Consider the following 22,446-nt stretch of genomic DNA (forward strand, 5'->3'; position numbering starts at 1 on the left):
ACCTCAGGTCAGCAAACTATGGCCCATGGGCCCAGTCTGAGCTGCTTTTTTATGAACATTATAAAGTTTTATTGGTGAAGGACAAATATCATATGATTTCACTTATATGTGGAATCTAAAAACACAAGACAAATGAGCAAAAAAGAAACAGACTCACAGATACAGAGAACAGACTGATGGTTGCTAGAGGGGAGAGGGGGTGGAAGGCTGGGTGAAAAGGGATTAAGAACCACAGATTTGTAGTTACAAAGTAGTCCTGGGAATATAAAGAACAGCACGGGAAATATAGTCAATAATATTGCGTTAACTATGTATGTTGCCAGGTGGATACTTGAATTATTGGAGGGATCACTTTGTAAGTTATATAATTGTCTAATCAATGTGAGGTATACCTGAAACTAATATAAAATATTACTGAATGCCAACTGTCATTAAAAATAAAATTTGAAAAATAAACATAAAGACTTATTGGAACTTTAAACACTCCTTCATTTATACATTATCAATGGCAGACGATAGGGCCTAGGAGATCTTAAATATTTACTATCCAAGCGGAGTAGCTAAACAATACATGTCTGTATTGTACTACTAAGGATTGGAAAAAATGGAATTCTTATATATTGATGTTAAAGCAACTTTATATGGATTACTAACTGGTATTTGTATTTTTTAAAACCACATACATAAGCACACGTGCACCAACATGCACACACACACACATACACGCAAACCTGTCAGTAACATTTTCCATTTTGATCATGCTAGTGTTTTAAATAAATTCATCCTTTTGGAGGGCATGTCATTGTCCTATGATTTCCTCTTGACTGTGTCCTATCTTCATCTCTTTGCTTCTAGAGGAAGACCGGTGTAGACTGTACTGCAAGGCTGAGAACTTTGAGTTTTTTTTCGCAATGTCCAGCAAGGTGAAAGACGGAACTCCTTGCTCCTCAAACAAAAATGATGTTTGTATTGATGGGATCTGTGAAGTAAGAGAACCTTTCTGCTTTGGGATGTCTGATCATGTTTGTATTTCCTCATATCAAATGGCAAATGGGAGAAGTGTGGTGAGAGAGTCTGTCTGCAGAGAAGCAGGTGGCATAGGGTTAAGGGGCAACATGAACCCTATGACATAGCCTCCTGTACACAATAGTTGTAAAAATTGAATAAGAATGTAAAATTTTATTGCATATTCACTAAATACATTCACTATATGATTAGAACCTCACAAATGTGTTTGAAATAGTACTACTATTTATTTCTAGTAGTTTTCTTTTATTTGGGTACCCACTTTCTCTCTTAATTTGATTGTGAGATTGTTGATCTCTTCAGGGTGTGTGAGAGTATGTGTGTGAGTGTGTGTGTGTGAGTGTGAGTGAGGAAGAGAGAGAGAGAGAGAGAGAGAGAGTGAGTGAGTTTTGGAGTTTTGTCCAGCATTTTTAGATTTAAGTAGTAGAGCTGGCTCACCCGCCATTGGTAGCCATGGTAACTTTTTATTCCAATTTTACAAATGACAAGTCTTAGCCTCAATAAGTTATATGACTGCCTGGGCACAAATCTAGTCATGAATGGTGGGGGAAGGATTTGAACTCTGAGTCAGTCAAACTTGACACTGTGCTTTTCATTGTAAAGCTGAACCTCCCCCCTACGGTTCCGCAAACACAGGAAACCACGGATCGCTTGGTTATTCTTAGCCACTGGCTTCTCTGACCTTTGATTTTTCTCACTCTTTGCCTTCTTGTCACAGCCAGTGGGATGTGATCATGAACTTGGCTCTAAAGCAGTTTCTGATGCCTGTGGTGTTTGCAAAGGCGATAATTCAACTTGCAAGTTTTACAAAGGCCTGTACCTCCACCAGCATAAAGCAAACGGTAAGAAACGCTGCTGCTTCGTTGCTGTCACTGGTGGAATGCACCTTCTGCTACTGACCAAGTTCAAGTGATGCTGGATGTGACCACACCTTTACCTGGTTCGCCTGACACAGGGCAGATGATGGCTTTGAAATTTTTGCAAAAGCTAGTGAGGATAGGTGGGAATTTTAACATGAAGGGTTTTAGCAACACACACACATCTCAGATGTGTTCAAACAAATGCCCTTCTACTTGGCGGTCTGAATATGCTGATCAAGCTGTCCCAGTCCCCACATTCATTCCTTAAGTAGAGAACTTATTGTGAAACTTAGATAATACCCCCTTACAATGTTAGATGAATATTTGAAGCGATGATTATCTAAATGTCTCAAGTAAGATTAAACTCGGAGCCCTGTTTTCTGCATATCACTATGAGAGCACAGGACTCTTACTTACTCTCTCGTAGGAAGATGGAAAATGAATCGCACCCTTGAGTTCCGTGGCTTGCACAGTACCTTCAGTATGCACACAGCTGCTTCGGACAGACACATTTCTCTTTCCCGGGCCCCTACCACTGGGAAAATGAAATCACCAATCACTCCCACTTCATTAAAAGCAGAAATGAATGTCAGTGGATGATTCAGGAACCTCCCTCTACTGTCTGAGCCTTTCTAGTCGCCTCCAGGGGAAAACGGAAATGCTCTATGCTCTGAAACCACTTTGGCTCAGCGGATTGAGCGTCAGCCTGCGGACTGAAGGGTCCTGGGTTCGATTCCGGTCAAGGGCATGTACCTTGGTTGCGGGCACATCCCTAGTAGGAGGTGTGTAAGAGGCAGCTGATCAATGATTCTCTCTCATCGATGTTTCTAACTCTCTATCCCTCTCTCTTCCTCTGTAAAAAATCAATAATATATATATATATATATATATATATATATATATATATTATATATATATTTTTTTTAATATATATATTTGCTTCCCTTTTAGAATATTACCCAATCGTTGTCATCCCGGCGGGAGCCCGAAGCATCGAAGTCCAGGAGCTGCAGATGTCCTCCAGCTACCTGGCCGTCCGGAGCCTCCACAAAAAGTACTACCTGACCGGGAGCTGGAGCATCGACTGGCCCGGGGAGTTCCTCTTCTCCGGGACCGTGTTTGAGTACCAGCGCCCCTTCAACCGCCCGGAGCGGCTGTACGCACCAGGGCCCACGAACGAGACGCTGGTCTTTGAGGTAAGCCCCACCTGTGCATTCAGGTCCCCGTGTCTCCTGCTGAGTGCGTGGTGATGAGGATCCCAGCCAGAGCGAGCTCAGAGAGCCCCGGTCCTTCCAGTCCACATCTCCCCACAGGCTTGATCTCAGAGTGCAAAGGGAAAGAGGCAGCAACTCCATTTAAGGGGGAAAGAGCAGGGATCCAGTGGGTCCCCAAGAGAATGTGTGAGTTTCACATCTACATGCCAGCCTCTCATTGTGGCATGCGGCTGAGGAGTACGTAAAAGGCGTCTTCAAACTACGGCCCGCGGGCCACATGCGGCCCGCAGAGGAGTCTGATCCGGCCCGCCAGGTTTTTTGGGCAGTGAGCGCAGCTGAGGTGTTACAGTAGGAATTAGTAATTCATATAGTCCAGCCCTCCAGCTCTCTGAGGGACCGTGATCTGGCCCCCACTTTAAAAAGTTTGAGGACCCCTGAGTAGAGGAATGCTTTGTACCTCGTTCCACTGTGTTTGTGTCTGCCATTCGGGGAGTCCATTGCTGCAATTCCCTGCATAGGTCAGCTGGCCCAGAGGGCAGAGTGATGGAGCGGAAAGGACAATGGCTTGAGTGCCAAGAAAGTTTTGATCACAGCAAGCCACCTTACTTAAAAAAAAAAAAAATTATATATATATATATATATATATATATATATATATATATAATTTTTTTTTTTATTGATTTTTTTTTTACCGAGGAAGAGAGAGGAATAGAGAGAAACATCGATGAGCGAGAATCATCGATGAGCGAGAATCATCGATCAGCTTCCTCTTGCACACCCCCTACTGGGGATGTGCCCTCAACCAAGGTACATGCCCTTGACCAGAATCGAACCTGGGACCTTTCAGTCCGCAGGCTGACGCTCTGTCCACTGAGTCAAACTGGTTTCAGACACCTTCTTTTTGAAAATGAAGGAATGGCTAATAATGGTAATGAAAACAGCCAGCGTATCTGCAAATGGCTCGGCGGACTGTTCCCGCGTGCGTGTACATTTCCTTTGGTCCCGTAACATTCAGCGTATAAGCCCAGGATGGTCGTTTGCTTCCAGAGACAAGTGATGTGCCTTGGGTTGGGTAGAGTCACACTGGCCTCACGTACTGAGGTCTTACATAACCAGGCACTCATGTTAGTCATTTCAAGCTTCAGTCTCTCACCCACAAAATTGGGATAGAAAACCTACCTCACCGACGTGCCAGAAAAATAAGCAATGGAGTGTGAAGAAAGCTTAAAAGATTTGCCTAACTCACACAGCGGGGGGAAAAAGCAGAGTTGAACTGTAGCCCAAATCTTTCCCATCAAGGGGGATAATACTCCTCTTCTCAATTAAAGGAAACAGTAGCTTAACTCAATAATTATAATAATTATAATTATACTAATAATTATTGTTATTAAAGGCATTAGCCTTAAACACTTACTGAGGAAAATGAGAAGACAGTTTTTAAAAATGACCTATGGTAACTCTGGATTCTAAGTCAGATATTGTACACATAGTATGGTTGAAAGTACAGACTTTTTTTTTTTAATCCAAGGATATTTTTTCCATTGATCTTTTAGAGAGAGTGGGAGAGAGAGTAAAAGACAGAGAAACATCGATGTAAGAGAAATACATCAATTATTTGCCTCCTGCATGTGCCCTGACCAGGGCCCTGCCAGGAGAGGAGCCTGCAACCAAGTACGTGCCCCAGACCTGAATCGAACCAGGGACCCTTTGGTCTGCAGGCCAATGCTCTATCTACTGAGCCAAACTGACTAGGGTGAAAGTACAGACTCTTAACTAGCTATATACTTGGGCAAGTTTCTTAATCTCTATGTCACTAATCCCCACATCTGAAATATGGGCAAATAATGCTAGCTAACTCTTAGGGCTAGTGTGATGATAATTTAAGATAAGCCCAATGCTTACAGATTCCTTGGCACATATTTGTAACCATGATCATCATTTTGCCCTCTGAGCATATCGCACATATATTTTTAAAATCTAAACCTCAGAGCACAGTTAGCCAACTGCTGACCACAAGTCAAATCTGTATATCAAAACAAAATGGATCAATACTTTAATATAAGGTGATTTCCTATTTTTAAAGATACAGATTTTTGACATTTCTTTAAAAAAAAGTACTTCTGGCCCAGTAGGTACAGCATTTGAGTTTTCAGCCTAGCCCCTTGATCTTGGCCATGAGTTAACCTCCACTGTCTTATGAATTTGAGGGACCAGGTCCTATCACCTCTGTCTGTGTGATAGAAGGTCTCACCACAAGAAGTCTGAGAGAAGCCATCCGCACAAAATACTCTTCCAACACCCTCAGGTCTTTCAGAGGATAAGATAGGAACCCCGAGTCAAACTGGACTAAAGTTAGGGTGGCGGGAACTCAACCGCGAATCCAGCCCCTGAAATTGCACTTTCATTAAACCGAAGGCACCAGAGATTGAACTCTCTGATTAAGGATTTCTGGACTCCCTCCCCCAACCTTTTTTGTTTTAGATGTGTATGTTTGTTCTATTTCTTTTCCACTCAGCATCTAAGTCGCAAACTTTTTTTCTTTCTTTTCTTTAGAAAGGTATGTTTTCCTTTAGGGTTGGGGTATATACTGAGTTTGCAAGGTTTATGTTTTAGAGCAACATGGCCTTATTAGTTTTTGCCAAGAGGCCTTTGATCCGGCTCTGAGCAAATGTACACACAGCAAGGTCTGTGGCTGGAAAGTAACGTAGTTCGGGAAGGGGGCGAGGTGCCTCCCACGGCTTCTGCCATGCGCGGTCCCGAGCATGCGCACGTGGGTCGTTCCTCGTGAGAAATGTGTGGTTTACTCCCCCGTGACAAGTAGCCATTCTCTGTTGTTCCTCCAGTTTTGTTCATAAACACAGAGCCGCTCCGGTAGGTGTCGACAGGGCTGTTGGTAGTTCTGGGCCTGTTGTTAGACATCTATCATCCGGAGGGAAACCACAACAAAGAGTCAGACGAGAATGATGGAAAGTGCACAGCAGAATAGCAGAGCTCCTTCTCGCTTTCATCTTCAGAGCCCGGAATATCCCCTGGCACTGTCTGTGTTGATCAAACTAACCAGATAATTGACACATCGTCCCTGAGTGTTGTACCAGCTTCAAGCTGAGAGTTTTTATTTGTGCTTTGCTTGATCTAAGCATAGCTCCATATTTTATTCATCTAGATCATTTAGCCATGACTAAAATTAGTTAAATCTTTGGGTTGTTCACTAGGTCCATTTATTTTTCCTCCGATGTTTAGGAGCTATTTTTAAGAAATAGAAGGATGACCTCAGTTGGTGATGGTGTTCTCCAAAATTGGTCAGGCTCATCAGTCTATCTGCTTGCAAATACAGGCAGTACCTTGGGAGGGAGGTGGGGAGCAACTATGATATAAGGGGAAATATTATGTAGATCTAAATAAAATTATAAAACATAAATCTTCCCCAGTTTCATTTGGATATGTATAATATCTATTTTTTAAAATATATTTTTATTGATTGCAGAAAGGAAGAGAGAGGGAAAGATAGAGATATCAAGGATGAGAGAGAATCATTGATCGGCTGCCTCCTGCATGCCCCCTACTGGGGATAGAACCCAGGCATATGCCCTGACCAGGAATCGAACCCTGACCTCCTGCTTCCGAGGTCGACACTAAACCACTGAGCCAAGGTGGCCAGGCTATATTTTTTTTAAATAATTTTTATGACTATATGAATAGAAGTAAGAATTATAACAATATTTCTATTAATACAAAACCATAGTTTTGCTGCAATGGAATAAGGTCACATTTGCTTTACAAAGCCACACTTTCTGTACTCATTCTACTTACAGAACTAATGAAAGCTTAAATTAATGTCCTAGGAATGTGACCTGTCTGAAAGTAACCTAGAGGGAAACTTACTTGATTAATTGGACATGAATTGCTTGTATTTTTAAAGGAGTTGTGGTTTCATTCAAAACTTGCAATACGTTATGAGATTAACAAAAATCAAATCCAGTGACCTAGTATTATGTCTATTTTATCTTTTAAAAATATTGGGGTTAATGACTTTAATATTTAAATTATACATTATTCCTCTCAGGAGAACATCAAATTTCAGGCCAGTTTTTGTCATGCAGTTGGGCCTCTCCTAAATCGATATAACACAGTGATCTTAAAAAGTTAAAAATCATAGTAAGCAATAAATTACATTTTCCCAAAGCTAGACTGTCTATCAATATCCAAGGGATCCATGGCTGTATTCTTTAAAGGGAGTTCAAGTTCATACGCCTCTCCATACCACTGTGAACTGAACCAGAATGAATACTTTGGGAGCCAAAAATATGTTCACTCCAGTATAAAAATGTTGAATGCATTTTACAATCCCGTGGGATGCTGAAAATCAAAGTGTGGGAACCTACCAAAATAAAACATGCTGTTCCCTCCACAGGAAGTATAAGTCTGTTAAAGAAAGCACTTTCTCTCTCGGCCATTTAAAATACCTGTGTGTTCACTAAGTTCTTCTTAGAATGTAAAAGTCGGCAGGAGGGCGTGTTTACCAAAACACATGAGGATGACATGTTAAGGACACTGTCCCTATTTTTATCCTGTTATATATATATATTCATCAGACTCTCCCAATAGCTTAGCTAGTTCCCATCTTTGACCGCCTTGGTGTGTATTGGCTTAGGTAACTACTTGCAGAGTAATTTCCCCCTACTTCCTCACTATGTTTGTACAAAATGAGACATTTGTTGGGCGCCTTGAACTAGACATAGGGAATACACAGCGGTGAAGTCACAGATCAGGTCTCGGGTCTTTAAGGGATGTAAGAGTGAGTTTCGGTGTGTGGATGCCATTCTTTGGGAAGCGCATGGGCTGGTGCAGGGAGCGTTGTGTGAATAGTTGGCAACACAGGTTACGTGCTGCTCTGCCCCGTGCTGCGTTGCAGGAGTCACTTCAGCTATCTGGATCCCAGTTTTCTCATTTGGGAAATGATTTCCCCGAACTCATGCTAAACTGTGCATTCCACTGCACTCCATAGCACTGTTCTTATGCACTTTAACGGCCCCTGAAATCCCACATCAGCAGAAGGACTTACTCATCTTTGCAGCTTCCAGGGCTGGCTTAGTACCTGGGACATCGTTGATGCTCAAAAAAACATATTTATTGGATGAAGAGCTCCCAATGATAAAATTCATTTATGCATTTAAAAAGTGGAATCTTCTTTCCAAATTGAAAAAAAAATCATACATAGATACAATAAATAAGTTAAATGACAGTAGAGTTTCTAGGACCAAAGTCAGGAGTGACAGGCCCAGAGACCAGCCTCTTCTTACCCAATTTTTGCTTCTGTCCCAAACCATAGTTGTAATCTCTGAAATGCCCAGGCTTCTAAAGGACACATTTAAAAACCACTGGATTTCATCATCTCTTAGAACTAGTCTTAGAACTGGGTTGAGCTGAAAGCAGAGTACAGTGAACAACATTTAAAGTGCTGACATTTGATCTCCTGATTTGCATTTGAGGAATCAACATGGCTGCTGAAATGCTTGCCTCTCCCAAAGTGAATAGTTTACACAGAAGAGGTTTCTGACCAGTTGGTTCACAATAGACTCACTTATCTGAGAGAACAGCAACTTGCCTTCCCAAGGTGGTGGGATTCCCAGCCCCTTTTGCTTATTTCTGATCGTTTTCTAGTGCGAGGAAGGCAGGGTGATGCAATCCTGGGAGTAATGGACTGCTGTCAGTCAACCCCAAAGACAAGGTCTTCTGCTTCCGCTTATGTTTATCTGTCAAAGCTGCGCAGAACGTCTTCATAGGGAAGCTCCGTCTAAATGGGAAACAGACCCTTAACTTTTATCACCCAGTCGAGCGCCCGCCCAGTTTTATAATGTAGTCTCTCTTCCACACACGCATTCTCCTGGGAACCTTGGCTTTCCTTGTGTCCGCAGTGGCAAGAGCTGCATGTCAGCGGACACAATGCAGGGAATTCCTAAGGATAACCGAGGGCCTATAGGATTGTCTTAGCTCTTAAAGATGGTATGCATTCATGAAGTCCATCCATCAGCATCTCATTGAGAAATGCACCCATGTATGTAAATGAGTTGGACGAAAAGAGCTCATTTTCAGGGCCCTGTGTTCTATCTGTGCATTGCCCCTGAGGGAAAGACTTCTCAGGCACATGCAGACCCAGCACCAAAAGAAGTCAGCATTGAGCTGGCCGTCACACCCATCCTGGGCCACTGCAGGTACCGTTATTGTCAACTAGATCATTTCCACATTTTCTTACTCAGCTCCTTCCACACACATGAGCCTGGGATAAAGTCTAAGGAATTGGTCACTGAACCAGTTCACTGTCCATCATCTGAAAGATTTAAAAGTCAGCTTCTATTTCTGTAGTCTTTAGGCGATCATGTATAGACCACCACATTGTTTAGTTTATTGGGTTTGGGAAGACCAAGAAAAACTAAGCATGTTACTTCCACACCCCACATTGAGTGGGAGCGTGTGTGTGTGTGAATTGTGTAAGGAATTAAATTTTGAAGTGGTAGAAATGTGAAAACTGATCACATTTTTTCCAAATTGTTCACTGTACTCTGCTTTCAGATCAGAGTAGAGTACTCTGCTTTCAGATCAGAGTTGACATTTACACATGACTTGTTGAAAAATAATCATTTAATCAGCAGTCAACACAGATGTGCTGGGTTTTTGAGTGTGGCTGAAAACTTGATTTTTTTTTCTCCATTTTGAGATAAGATATGGATCATACAAGGCCACTAACTCTTTTTTTGTTTGTTTGTTTAAGCACTATGCAAAGGGCCTATCAAATATATAATTTTAGGGGGCCTTGACAATAATAATTAAAAGCACAAACATTCTTTTTTTCTTGACTAGCTAAGGTGCCCTCTTAGAGATTATACATTCTCTAGAAGTGACTGAGATGAGCTTTTCTCTCTCATCCCCACAATCCCACCTCTTTCCTCCCCGCCCCATTTCTTCTTCTCTTACCATCTTTCTCTTTTCACGTCCTCCCTCTTTTCCTCATTCTCAATCTGTCTCTGTTTCTCCCTGTCTCTGCTTCTGTCTCACACTCACACACACAAAAACAAGGAATGAGTCACATTCTCTATCAAGCTGTCTTGCAGTTGGAGAGTCTGAGGAAATTCATCATGAGTGTTTCATTATGAAGTAACTCCATCTCCGTCTGATTAACGCTGATTGGGAGCGACAAGATAACACAGGTTGCTATTCTAAGACTGAAACATGATCCCCTGTGTTTGTACAGCATTCCTTCTTTTTCTAAAAGTCTTAAAAATAAAAGCTCTCCTTCATGTTAAGGCTTTTCCCCACTCTCTGTTAAGTGGCAAAGGGGGTGTTTAACTCTTTGAAATTCCCCAATTAATAGGAGGGAAGAGTCCTGCAGGGGAAGCGGACAGCGGCCTTTGTAATGACAGTAAGTGAGAAATAGGTTAACCACAGGCCAGTTTCGAGGCAGAAAGAGACATCTAAAGAAAATTGCTGTAATAAACAACTTCCTCCGCTCTCCGGCGAGCGGAGATGATGGAGTGGCGGGGGACCAGGTGGCCGGGCACATAGATCAGCGTGCTGACAGTGTGTGAGCCGCACCGACGGAGCCGTGCCTTCTCATTTAGCCCCTTCCCTGGGACCCGCTGTCTGAGTCCGCCCCGCCCCCGGGGAGAGGAGCTGAAATGAATGAAGATGAGTCTCCAGATAAACTCAGCGTAAGGAGACTAGCCAAGGAGCAGGGACTGAGCACAGACACAAAACACAAAAGAGGCAGAGACGTAACAGAGGGCTAATGCAGAACAGATGATCTAAAGCTCAGACTCCGGGGGACACTTCACAGAGGTGCTTTGGCGATGCCACGTCATTTGTCTAGAGTGCCATGTGCTGTTCGCCGTGCAGGCTTCAGCTCATTCGCGGCAAATACTTCGGTGATGGGTGGGAGGACACTCTTTCTCTTCACCAAACCCAAAGGAATCTTGATGAGTTGAATTAGAGCTGTAGTCGGGGTTCCATGCGTCAACCGCACCTTTGAAGCTGCCTAACAGATGCGTTTGCAAGTCCCTGTCAGCGTCTCTGCGTTGCCGTCTCCTGTCAAATCCGGCTCACTCACACTTAATAGCAATGATGATCCCGGTCGTACTCCTCCGGCTTTGAAGCACACAAAGGAGGCAAAGACAGCTGGCTGGCTGGCTTTCCCCATTGCCGGGGCTTCCAAAAACCACAGGAACATACACAAACATGAATCCACGCCACGGAAAAGTCCCTTCCGGAGCAGGAGTCGGCGTGAGGCGGATGGTGCAGTCCGTGACTTATCAGGAGGGGCCAATCTGTAACACGTATTGTGTTTCAGTGGCTAAAACAGCAGCTAAGTAACATGTCTAAATAAACACAGAGGAACATGAATTCAGGAGATTAAAAATCATGGATGTTTAACTCAGACGTTAGCATGTTCACGAAATAAAATGTCCCGGGTTGGAACCCAGTAGCGCTGTGTAAGTAGTACAGCATGCTCTTGAATCCCGCTGATAAGATCTTTCCAACCGTTGGTGCAGTTTTTAGAATTTTGTTAGAATCCTGGACACCAGGTTTCATAGCTGGGGAGGCAGTGTCGCGAGAGTTAAGATGCTGGGTTTTGGAGTCAGGGATATTGGAGACGGGGGTCCCGTGCTTCTGTTTACTAGCTTGGTGATCCTGTGGATTGGCTTATTGGTTTATTCCTCTACTGAAGTGGGATCTTAATAGTACTATCTTTTCCTCATAATCTTAACAACTTTAAATGAGATAATGCATGCACAGTGCTTTGTCTGGCACACAATAAGTGCTGCTATTGGTGTTTTGTAAACCATCTATTCTAATAAAAAGATAATATGCTAATTAGACCAGACATCTTCCGTCTGTCCTTCTGGACAAAACCATGGTGGCAGGGCCCAGGCAGAGGCAGTTAGGAGCGATCAGGACAGCAGGGGAGGGCAGTTAGGGGGTGATCAGGCCAGTAAGCAGAGGCAGTTAGAGGTGATCAGGCTGTCAGGGGAGCAGTTAGAGGCAATCAGGCAAGCAACAGGCAAGCAGTTAGGAGCCAGCAGTTCCAGATTGCGAGAGGTATCCCTGGCAGGCAGACATCTTCCCCCCCCCCCCCCCCCGACCCAGATTGAAGAGGGTGCAGGCCGGGCTGAGGGACCCCTGCTCCTGTGCACGAATTTCATGCACTGGGCCTCTAGTCAAATATGTTACTGAAGACAAGAAGCAGGCTTTCTAGCATACATTCAATAAAAGCCAGTCTTTCTAGCCCAGGCATAACTGGTGATTTCCATGGGAGGATGAGAACACCCCCCTCTCTCTTTCTCTCTTTTTTTAAGGCCTAAATAATGAAACAAATACAAAGCTAGTTGAAGTCATTTGTAGTTTTAACACTAAAAATTAAACATGGGAGCAAAAGAAAGAAGGCTGTTTACCAAGATTACTCAATGTGTCCTTTGTTTCAGCTGTGTGAGACCGAAGCAGGAGCACCCCCCCTCCTCCTGAGGGCAGTTGGTAGCATCCAGCCCCCGTCTGTGGTTCTCCAAACTAAGAAGCTGTAAATTTTATAACCCTGCACCCTGTGGTCAGAGCTGCTGAGTGTTGTGTCTGAAGTCAGGTGGTTCGTGTGTTCAAGGTAGACATTAAACAGCTCTGCCGAGGACCTGGAAGCATTTAAGGAGGTTGCTTGCCAGCTGTAAATTAGAGACCCAATGCCAGTTGGCTGGAAAATTCTCTGGACTAAGACCAGTTAAGTAGACGGAATCGCCGGCGGTCTTTCCAAATCTGTGCATTGAGCCGCGCAGCGTTCCCGTCTGACAGGCAGTGTGGGGTGGCCGGGAGCAGCGCTACTGGGATGCCGGGACAGAGATGGGGCTGGCATGTGGCATTCCCGGGACCCGCAGGGCATTCATCTTCTCTGCTGGTGCTGAGAAGAGTTACTGGCTGCTCCTGACAAGGTCACTGACAATGTTTTAAAATAGATGCGAGGGGTGGGGATTATTTTCAGATTATGCATTGCCCCAGCTGTGTTCCTCGGCATTCGCAGAAGCAGTCAGAGTCCCAGGTGTGTGGTTATCACATAGCACCCAAACAGTCCTCCCACATCCCTGGTTCTGGCGGGATCAACTGTGTCAAGATGATGGTCACGGTCATCCAGAGGTATGTAGGTCTGAACAAACCCCCAAGACTATCCAGGAAGAGCAGGTGCAGTCATCCTTAGACCACAGGGCCACTTGAAATGTGGAAACTTTTAAATTGTGCCTTAATACTGCTGCAGGTGAGAAAACCTCCATCCTGAGGTTGGGTGGAGCAGGCTTCACGGATGTGGAATCTGCAAAGTCACATGGGACCTCAGGTTCAGGCGGGCCCTGTGTTTGGTTTCATGCTTGGCTGTCACCAACTTGAAATCCTTAGTAATTTTTTAAAGTCCAGGCTTTTTGAGAATCTCTATTCTATCAACCAGATGGGCAGTCTGTTTCCAAAGGAGATGGGGAAAATAGGAAAAAGGAAGAGATAAGACTGCAGCTGTGTGGTCTGTTCCTCGTCACCTTTCTCCTCAGTACAAGATAAAGAAGGGGGCAGAGATGTACCTTCGTTCTCAAGAAGCAAATAGTGTGTTACTATTGCCAAAGGCTCATCTTTTATATATATTTGGTCTTGGCATCTATTTGTTTAATTACTATCTTTAAGAGGTTTCTAGGAGGGGTTGCTACAATAAATTCTTAAGTCAGCATTCTGCTAGTTCATACAAATATTGTCTCTGATCACACATAACAGCTGTCTGTGAATGTATAGCTGTGTAGACATTACAGTCGGGCTTTGAGTCATTTGATTTTTTAAAGTTTTTAAAATCTTTTATTCATTTATGATTCATTGAATGCTTAATATGTTCAACAAACAAACTATAAACAACAGATCCTTTATGCTACTGGCTGTAAAACTATAACATTAATACAATGATATCCAGCTCTATGTATTTTATGAGGTAGTAATTTAAAGTTGTCTAATCCTGCAAACAATTATAGTAAATTGTGTAAGTTATTTCTCTCTTGCTTTGGCTGGGTAAGAAAATGCCTAATTACCTTAACTAGAGGCCTTATGCACAAAATTTGTGCACCTAGGGGGCATGTCCTTCAGCCTGGCCTGTGCCCTCTCACAGTCCAGGAGCCCGAGGGGGATGTCCAGCTGCTGGCAGGAGAGGCTAGGCTAGAGCCCAGCTTCTAGCTGAGTCATACTCCCCCTGTGGGAGCACACTGACCAGCAGGGGGCAGCTCCTGTGTTGAGTCGTTCTGCAAGTTTAGTCGATTTGCATATTAGCCTTTTGTTATATAGGATAATATGTAATGGATTAGTTGTCTTCTTGCTATTCAGTATTCTATTAGCTACTATTCTTAATTGTTGCTCAATAATTTTATTTTTGTTTGAGCTATGAGGGAAAGCACATGGGAAACTTAATTTAAGAGTTTGTCCTATTGAGGTAAATAGAAATCCTCAAAGAAAACTTAAGTTCTCTTTCGTTGTTTGATGGCTTTTTTGCTGAAATCATCCACAGCATGCTTTACTAATAACAGCTAGTAAACTTCTTCAGTCATGCGATCCTTTCCCCCAATTTCACAGCCCTGTTGGATTTTTCTTTGCAGTTGTGTAAGTACCTTGTTATTACATTACGGTATTATTTTTGTGTGGACTGCCTGATTTCCTGCACTGGAGACTAGTAGGTCTCTCCTCATCTAGAGAGGGCCATGACTGTGAGAATAAGAAGAGGAGATGTAGCTCAGATCTGGGCAGCCACGGTGGCCTAGACAAAGGGAAACATGGTCAGAGTTGAGATTTGTTGAAAGTAAAGATAACACCATTTCTGGATTGAGTAGCCTGTGGAGTGTGAGAAAAACAGAGGAGATCAAGGTGCCACCAACTTTTCATTTTGGCTTTTATCATTGGAAGGATCAGGTTGCCAGTCTATGAGATTGGGAAGAACAGGGAGGAAAATCAAGAGTTTAGTGTTAATACGTTGATGCACCTTTTAAACATTCGGGTATAGATAAATGAGAGAAATGGTCAAGAAGTTGAAGGTCACTTTGATATTGAATAGTTAGGAGATAAGGAGAATTCAACAAAGGAGACTGGTAATGAAGGTCAGTGAGTCAGGAGAAGAACTGAGAAAATAAAACGGTTCCTGGTGGCAAAGGAAGGAGGGAGTGATCAACTATGTCCAGTACTGGTGACTGGTTGAGTAAGACGAAGCCTATCACCTACTGAACATAACAAGGTGTTCTGGAAAGAGCAGTTGCAGGGATGTGGTGGGAGGGACACCTGATAGAGAAGAATCAGGGACTAGTAAGGAAAGATATGGAGATAGAGAGCAAAGGCAACTCTTGGAGGAATTTTTGCTACAAAGGGAAAAAATGGAACAAGAACTGAGGAATACATGAAGATATTTTTTTTTCTTAATATGAGAGATATATTAGCATATTTGGCTGCATGATGGGAATGATCCAATTGATTGGGAAATTGAAGGCTCAAGAAAGAGTGGGCAACTGTAGTAGTGATGTCCTTAAGCTGGTGAGGGACAACCTGGACTAACACCAGAGTCAGAACAAGGCACCCTGGGTAACAGGAGAGTGTGGGGGTACAGGTATAGAAATGGGTTTGACAGACAGAGATTGTCTAAATTCTCTTGTTTGTAAGAAGGTGATTTTGATTTTGATTTGATTATTTTTTATTATTATTATTATTATTATTATTATTATTATTATTATCATTGGCTTCCCTGGAGATCTGGGGAAACCTGACATCTTGGTTTTGCTTGTTCAATAGTGATAACACTTTGATCTTCACAGTCTAATTTTTTTTTTCCTTAAATGCATCCTGCTGTTCATAGCAACATTTAAAAATGTTTTATAGTAAAACCACATGCCATGCATGGCTTAAGTTCTACAATCTGTCTATAAGATGAAAGTAGATTATGTTTTAATTCCCTTTGAAAAGTTGTTAAACCACTGTTAAATCACCAGAATATAAGTCCTTGAAGTCCCCAAAGCAAGAACTAATGTTTAATTTTCTTTGCATTCCCATTAAGGATCACTTTTCCCTGTGACAGTAGGAGCCAGAATTTAGTTTGAATGGGAGGAGGGGGGAATGAGTGGCCTTAGGAAGAGGAGAAAAGTAAGTGGATTTCTTTATCACACTTAACACTTGAATATGCCTTCCACACACGCATGTGTGATGCAACACCAATACTGTAATATTATGTGCCTTGTGAGTTTTTGCTCCCTGCAACTCTTAGGCAGTCCCTATGTTTTCCTGCACATACATGTGATACACTGCATTATTTTCTCCACTACACAATCTCTCCAATCCTACTGCATATGGAAAATAAAAACCCAAAGTGTTGCATTAGAGATACTATGTTCATTGAAGGAGAAATTTGAGTTGAGAAATCAGTGACCATCATGAGGATCTTTTGAATGTAAAACTTCTCACAATTCTAGGTTGATTGTGGGAAAAAAAAGTGTCTGTTTACTTAATAGCACTTGAAGACATTTACAGAAACACTGCAACAATCTCAAATAAGGAAAGCACACTGTGTTCAAAATGTATGAAATATTATAACACAATTAGAGTCCCTTGCATGAAGATTCGTGAAAGAATGGACCTTCCTTCTCCTGGCTGCTGGGCACCAGCTTTGCTCCGGCCAGAGTCTCCTTTCCACCTTCCCATGCTGCCCAGAGGCCAGGGCAGCACGGGACACCTGCATCACTGTGATGACAGCACTGCCCCTGGCCGCTCAGTGCCTGCATATGCAAATTAACCACCATATTTGTTGGGTTGATTTGCATACTCCTAAATGGCTGATGGGTGTTGTGAAGGTATGGTCAATTTGCATGTTACTCTTTTATTAGTGTAGATTGAATATATGATTCTAAGAACCTTTGTATGAAAATAAGAAAAGCAAAGACAAAAAAGGTCCTCAGAACTAAAAATCCCTTAGGTCCTAAGGCTTAGGACATCAATTTTAAGAAGGTTTTCATTGGTGACTAATAGAATTTGGTATTTGTCTATTTCAATGGTCCTACTTGTTTGCTATTTTTTGGTTTTGGTTCTGAATGGGGGTGAGAGGAACAAAGACCCATCTATTATCATTTATTTAATATATTTTTATTGATTTTTTACAGAGAGGAAGGGAAGGGAGAGAGCGAGCTAGAAACATTGATGAGAAACACGACTAGCTGCCTCTTGCACACCCCTTACCGGGGATGTGCCTGCAACCAACATACATGCCCCTGACCGGAATCGAACCTGGGACCTTTCAGTCCACAGACCGATGCTCTACCACTGAGCCAAACCGGTTTCAGCCAATTTCGTTTTGTTGTGCAATAAATAATGCCCGCACCATGGAATCTTTTGTGTAAGCCATTATATCCCTGGATCCACTTACGCTAATAGCAAAGTGGAAACCATTTTGTAGCATCCTAAGGAGTGGTCTGGTTTAATGGAGGTCCTTGAACAGCCGCCACCCACCCAACTTTAATTGAGGTGGGATCCCACCAGACAGAGATAGAGCCAGAGGTTTCTATATTTAACTGAAAATCTGCTTTGCTTCTTGGGCATTAATGCCCAGTTCTGGTGGTAAAGAATTTTCCACAAGAGTCATGGGGCAGAGACAAGCAGCTATTTATATTCATGCTTCAAGCTTGAAAGAAGAGAAGAATAATGAAGAAAAGAAAGATCAGGAGGGAAGGCAAATACTTGCCCTCGCCCAAAACCAAGGTGACATTTTGCAATATTGAGATATGTTTTATTGGAGGTCCCAAGTTGTTCTGTTTTAAGCTCTAGTCACCTATGTGACCTGCATGGGTCCTTAATTTTTTTTTTTTTTCCAGTGAAAAAATAGCTACATTATAAAATGGTTAGAGGAATGTTTTGAGATAATGCATAGAAAAAATTCAGCAGGCTGCCTAGAATGTGCCAGTAAATTATTGCTCTTATTTTAGCATTTTATAGGATCAGATTTAGTTTAAGTCTCTGCCCTTTTAAGTGCTTGTTTTACTTATTTATATTTATTTATATAAAATCAATCCCTACTTCTGATGACTTTTTTTTTTTTTTTGGTCTTATCTGCTGCTCATCCTGGTACACAATTAACAAACACATTCTCTTTGGTTAAGACCTCAGGACTCTCTTTCCTTCAATATAATGTAAAACATTTTTTGTTTTATTAATGCAATTATTTTTATTAAATGTATACCTAGAGTTGAGGGTTGTGGGCTTATGGCAAATGTCAAGTCAAGTTTCTCTAGGAAACATTTATCTTAATCACAGTTTTGATGAAATGGCGTACACATTTTTAAGTGTCATGGGAAAACTTTAAGTCAACATACACCATACTTGGGAACAATGATGTGAACCAACTTTAAGGTCAAAAGGTCATACAAATATCTTTACTGTGTTCCACGAGCTCTCTGGAATTCCAGGGCCTGACCTGCCTCTGGGTCTCTGATTTGTGTCTTAACGCTGTCCAGATCCTGATGCAAGGCAAAAACCCGGGCATAGCTTGGAAGTACACACTTCCCAAGGCCACCAATGGAACTCAGCCCCTTGGCAAGAGACACACCCACGCCTGGAGCACCCTGCAGACCCCGTGCTCCGCCTCCTGCGGTGGAGGTAAGGTGACTTCTTACTCCACCTGCCACGTCTGTTCTCAAAACAGGTCCTTCCACGCCAGGCCTCTTCAAATTGTGTGGTTAGAATAAGCACCAAAACAGGTGTCTTCTTTGGGAACCATCATATAAGAAACAAATATCATTGCACTATCTGAGGATTTTCCTATGTAGAGAGGAAACGATTCTCACATCAGCCACAACCCAGACTCAGAAGTTATACACCAGAAATGTATAGGGGGGGGAAGAGAAAAAAAATCTATTCACTGAATGTACACCTCTGATGAGAAGCCCTGAAATGAGCCTGGCAAGGAAGGCATAGGATGCACTGGAACAAACAAAATCAGAGTCCTAGCTGGCAGGTACAGACACATACATATTCAGTGGGCGGCACTTCTGTTTATACATGTATCACACACTTATGGAAGTAGAAGGTGCTTCATGGAAAAGCAGAATCTTAGTTTCCATGCCTAGCTCGCCAATGGCTCTTCCTTGAGGAGCATTTCCATTTGGTATGTGCAGTGAGAGTGACAGTTGGTGGATGTTTTCCCTTAAAACTGCCCTATTTTCAAAGGGCTGTGTGTGTCACTGTGCAGCTCTAGAACCCACAGTTGTCTTGAAAGTGAAGAAACTACACGTTAAAATGATTAAGATGCGAAGACTATTATAATATTTTGGGGGGAAATGGGATTCAAATTAGTTGCAGATTTCATCAAAAGAAGGCAATCTCACCCAGTCCATAGATTTCTGTATCCTAAATGCAGTATCAGAACCCTGGTAAATCAGAAGCTATGCTTGCAAACGAAACTGAATTGGTTATCTGTCATTTTTACTATGTAACTTTCGATGTCTTGTTAGGTTACATAAGTGTAAAGGCCATTTGCTTACGAGATCAAAATACTCAAGTCAATTCCTCATTCTGCAATGCAAGGACCAAGCCAGCAACTGAACCCAAAGTATGCAATACGTTCTCCTGCCCTGCCTAGTAAGTCATCTGGAAATGCTTTCTGGTGATATTAGTTCTTTATGTGTCTTCATTGTTGGTGTGAGATCATTAAAGCCCACATGTCAATGCTTCTGATCAAAAGTAATGGTACGATAGATAGATAGATAGATAGATAGATAGATAGATAGATAGATAGATATAGAAAGAATGCCCCCAAAAAGTAATAGAAAAAAGAAGGTAGTTGAGGTTAAAATATAAACTTGAAAAACACAAATTGGCTTTAGAAACTCATTTAACTCTGTCTATGCAAACCTAACTTGGGCTATAAAGTTGGTGATGGTTTTTTTTTAACTTATACATACAGACTCCTCTTCTCTGCACTAAATCAAACAGATATTTAAGTAACCCAGATTCCTACACTAGTTAAGGTTCATGTGGTTGTGTGCTTTTATATAGTTGTCTAAGAATTTGGAAAGCAGACCATGAAACCCCAAATGCAAATTACACAGTAGCAAGACGCAAAATAAAAAGAAAGGGGTAAGAGGCCAAGTGGTAATCCACTCCTGATGATGGTAACCTATGGGGAGCTCAGAGGGTGTGTTTTTGGAGGGATGTTAGCCACACTATTGTTTGAACAATAATTTTAAGTAATCTTCCCAGCCAAATGGAGACTTTTCTCATGTGATTTATCTTCTGCCAAATGTATTTATATAGAATTGACAGTTTCTTCCAAAGCAAGGTTGTGTTCACTAATGTTTCAGATCATCTTAATAAGTAGTGTTTGCTTTGTGGTAATGCTGTGAGTTTATACAACCTTTTATACACCCACGTGTATTTTTTAGTGTATCTGTCATCGTTTGCGGCTGTAGCTATCTACCAATCCCATGGGCCCAATAGTCAGTTTTTCTCTTAGAATCTGGAACCAGCCAGCTATATCCTAAACACACACAAAAAAGAGAAACTTGGGAGCATTTATGGATTTTACACTTTTGCTAAGAAATATCTGGTTCTAAGAAATATGTGATTGTCAGACAGTATCAATGACCCTCATGGAGTAACTTCTGCTTTATTGGTGTGTGTGCATGCATGCATAGGAGTTATATGCTTGAATGGCAAGCTGATGTTTCTTATTTTAAGCCTCCTTCCCATCACTGGTTACCTCAGCCAGCCAAAGGGACTCCATTTCCATACACATCCATGAAAAGAGAGAGCCAAGGTCCTGTCCAACTCCTAAGATGCCCCTGATGACTCCGTGTGAAAATGATACTCTGCAGTAGGTTTGCTGGCTATTTAAAACTAGAAAAGCGCCTCACAATGACTGCCAGAGTGAAGTGGAGAAAGGGGCACAGTGTTTTGCGGCCTTCTTCTTCACCCTATTACTTATTTCTCATTTTCTGCTGTAATAATGGGGACTCTCAGGGACTATTCTTCACTAGGGATCTACTAGGAATGAAGTTTAGACTTAGACTATTAGAGCTAAGAGGAGAAAGGAATTAACCTGAGCCCATATTTCCACATGGAGCCATCATGTCCTATGTGTACTTTCTGTATGCCAGCTCTGAGCTGAGGACTGGGATGTGGAAATGAGCAACTTGAAGCTCTTGCTGTCAGTGAGCCTTCTGCTGAATGGAAGAGATGGAAGTGTAAAGATACATCTATAAAAACAAGTTTACATAAAAAAGCAGTAAGGGAGAAGTGGATATTGTAGGAGTCTTGGCTCTGAGGGAGGGGTTGATAGGGAAGGAGGCTCGATGAGAAGTAAGCCTGGGGCCCCAATGTGGGGAATCACGCATGTCACACAGAGAGTATTTGTGTTATACTTCATCTAATACTTTTACAAAATTATCTTTGCCACATAAAGGAAAGAGATTTTATTTGGTAGACAATAAAATGCCATCTTGATAGACAACGGTTGAAGCTACTAATAGCAAAACATACGTTTTCTTTACATCTTATAAGATACAAATAATTGTACAAACATAAATTATTTGATAGTCTTTCTTTAAATAAGATACTATGGACTACCTAATGTTTTAGAATGCATATAACCCTAGAATCCATGTGCTAAATTCTCTGCCTAAAGGTCTTTAATTTCTCATGTCAGGCTTGTGGAGGGGAAACCAAAGAAAAAATCTATAGGACTAGGAAAGATGAGAGAAATGCAAAGATATATAACAACATATGTCTTAAAATGATACCTGGAACATTGGTAGAACAAGCCAAGTTTTAGACATTGCTGCCGGGATTCAGATGTAGGTATTAAAAATCATATCTGCTAGGTCTTTATGCTAGGCCTTAAAATCATAGTATTTCAATTAATCAAAATTAGCTGTTGAAAAGTATTAGTTTCTGTTGATTACCCTTTAAATATAAATCAATTCTCAGACCATTGTGAAAAAGCAGGCCTGGTAATTTTTAAATAAAGAACACCAGGTCTGTCCCCAACCCATCAGTAAATTTTAAGACTAATCATAAAAGTAGCTGATTAGTCTTAGACATTTCCTCCTTAGAATTTCCTCTGAGAAATTCTCTGAATGTACACCTGTCTCTTGCATGAGCACACATATGCACACACGTCTCATTGATCTCTCTTCCATTACTCTCGTTATTGTAGTTTATATGTTTCCTAACAGCATGGCAATTATCAGAAAGTATTGTCGGCATTTGTTCACATGTCTGCCTCTTCACGGAGTTGTAGGCTCCTTAATGGAAAGAACATTGCCTCATTCCTT

General features: G+C 41.9%; 1 protein-coding gene across 2 annotated transcripts in view; it reads left to right on the forward strand.

The window, feature by feature from the left end:
- The window catches only part of ADAMTS18 (ADAM metallopeptidase with thrombospondin type 1 motif 18), a 128,935-nt gene that overhangs the window by 95,377 nt on the left and 11,112 nt on the right, over positions 1–22,446 (forward strand). For both annotated transcript variants that reach the window (XM_036440983.2, XM_036440981.2), the window contains 5 exons: positions 856–986; positions 1,745–1,868; positions 2,838–3,082; positions 18,631–18,772; positions 19,627–19,753. In XM_036440983.2, the coding sequence (XP_036296876.1) occupies positions 856–986; positions 1,745–1,868; positions 2,838–3,082; positions 18,631–18,772; positions 19,627–19,753 (769 nt within the window). The remainder of the gene's footprint in view (positions 1–855; positions 987–1,744; positions 1,869–2,837; positions 3,083–18,630; positions 18,773–19,626; positions 19,754–22,446) is intronic.

This window comes from Pipistrellus kuhlii, unplaced genomic scaffold, assembly GCF_014108245.1.
Source record: "Pipistrellus kuhlii isolate mPipKuh1 unplaced genomic scaffold, mPipKuh1.p scaffold_m20_p_17, whole genome shotgun sequence".
Classification (NCBI taxonomy): Eukaryota; Metazoa; Chordata; class Mammalia; order Chiroptera; family Vespertilionidae; genus Pipistrellus; species Pipistrellus kuhlii.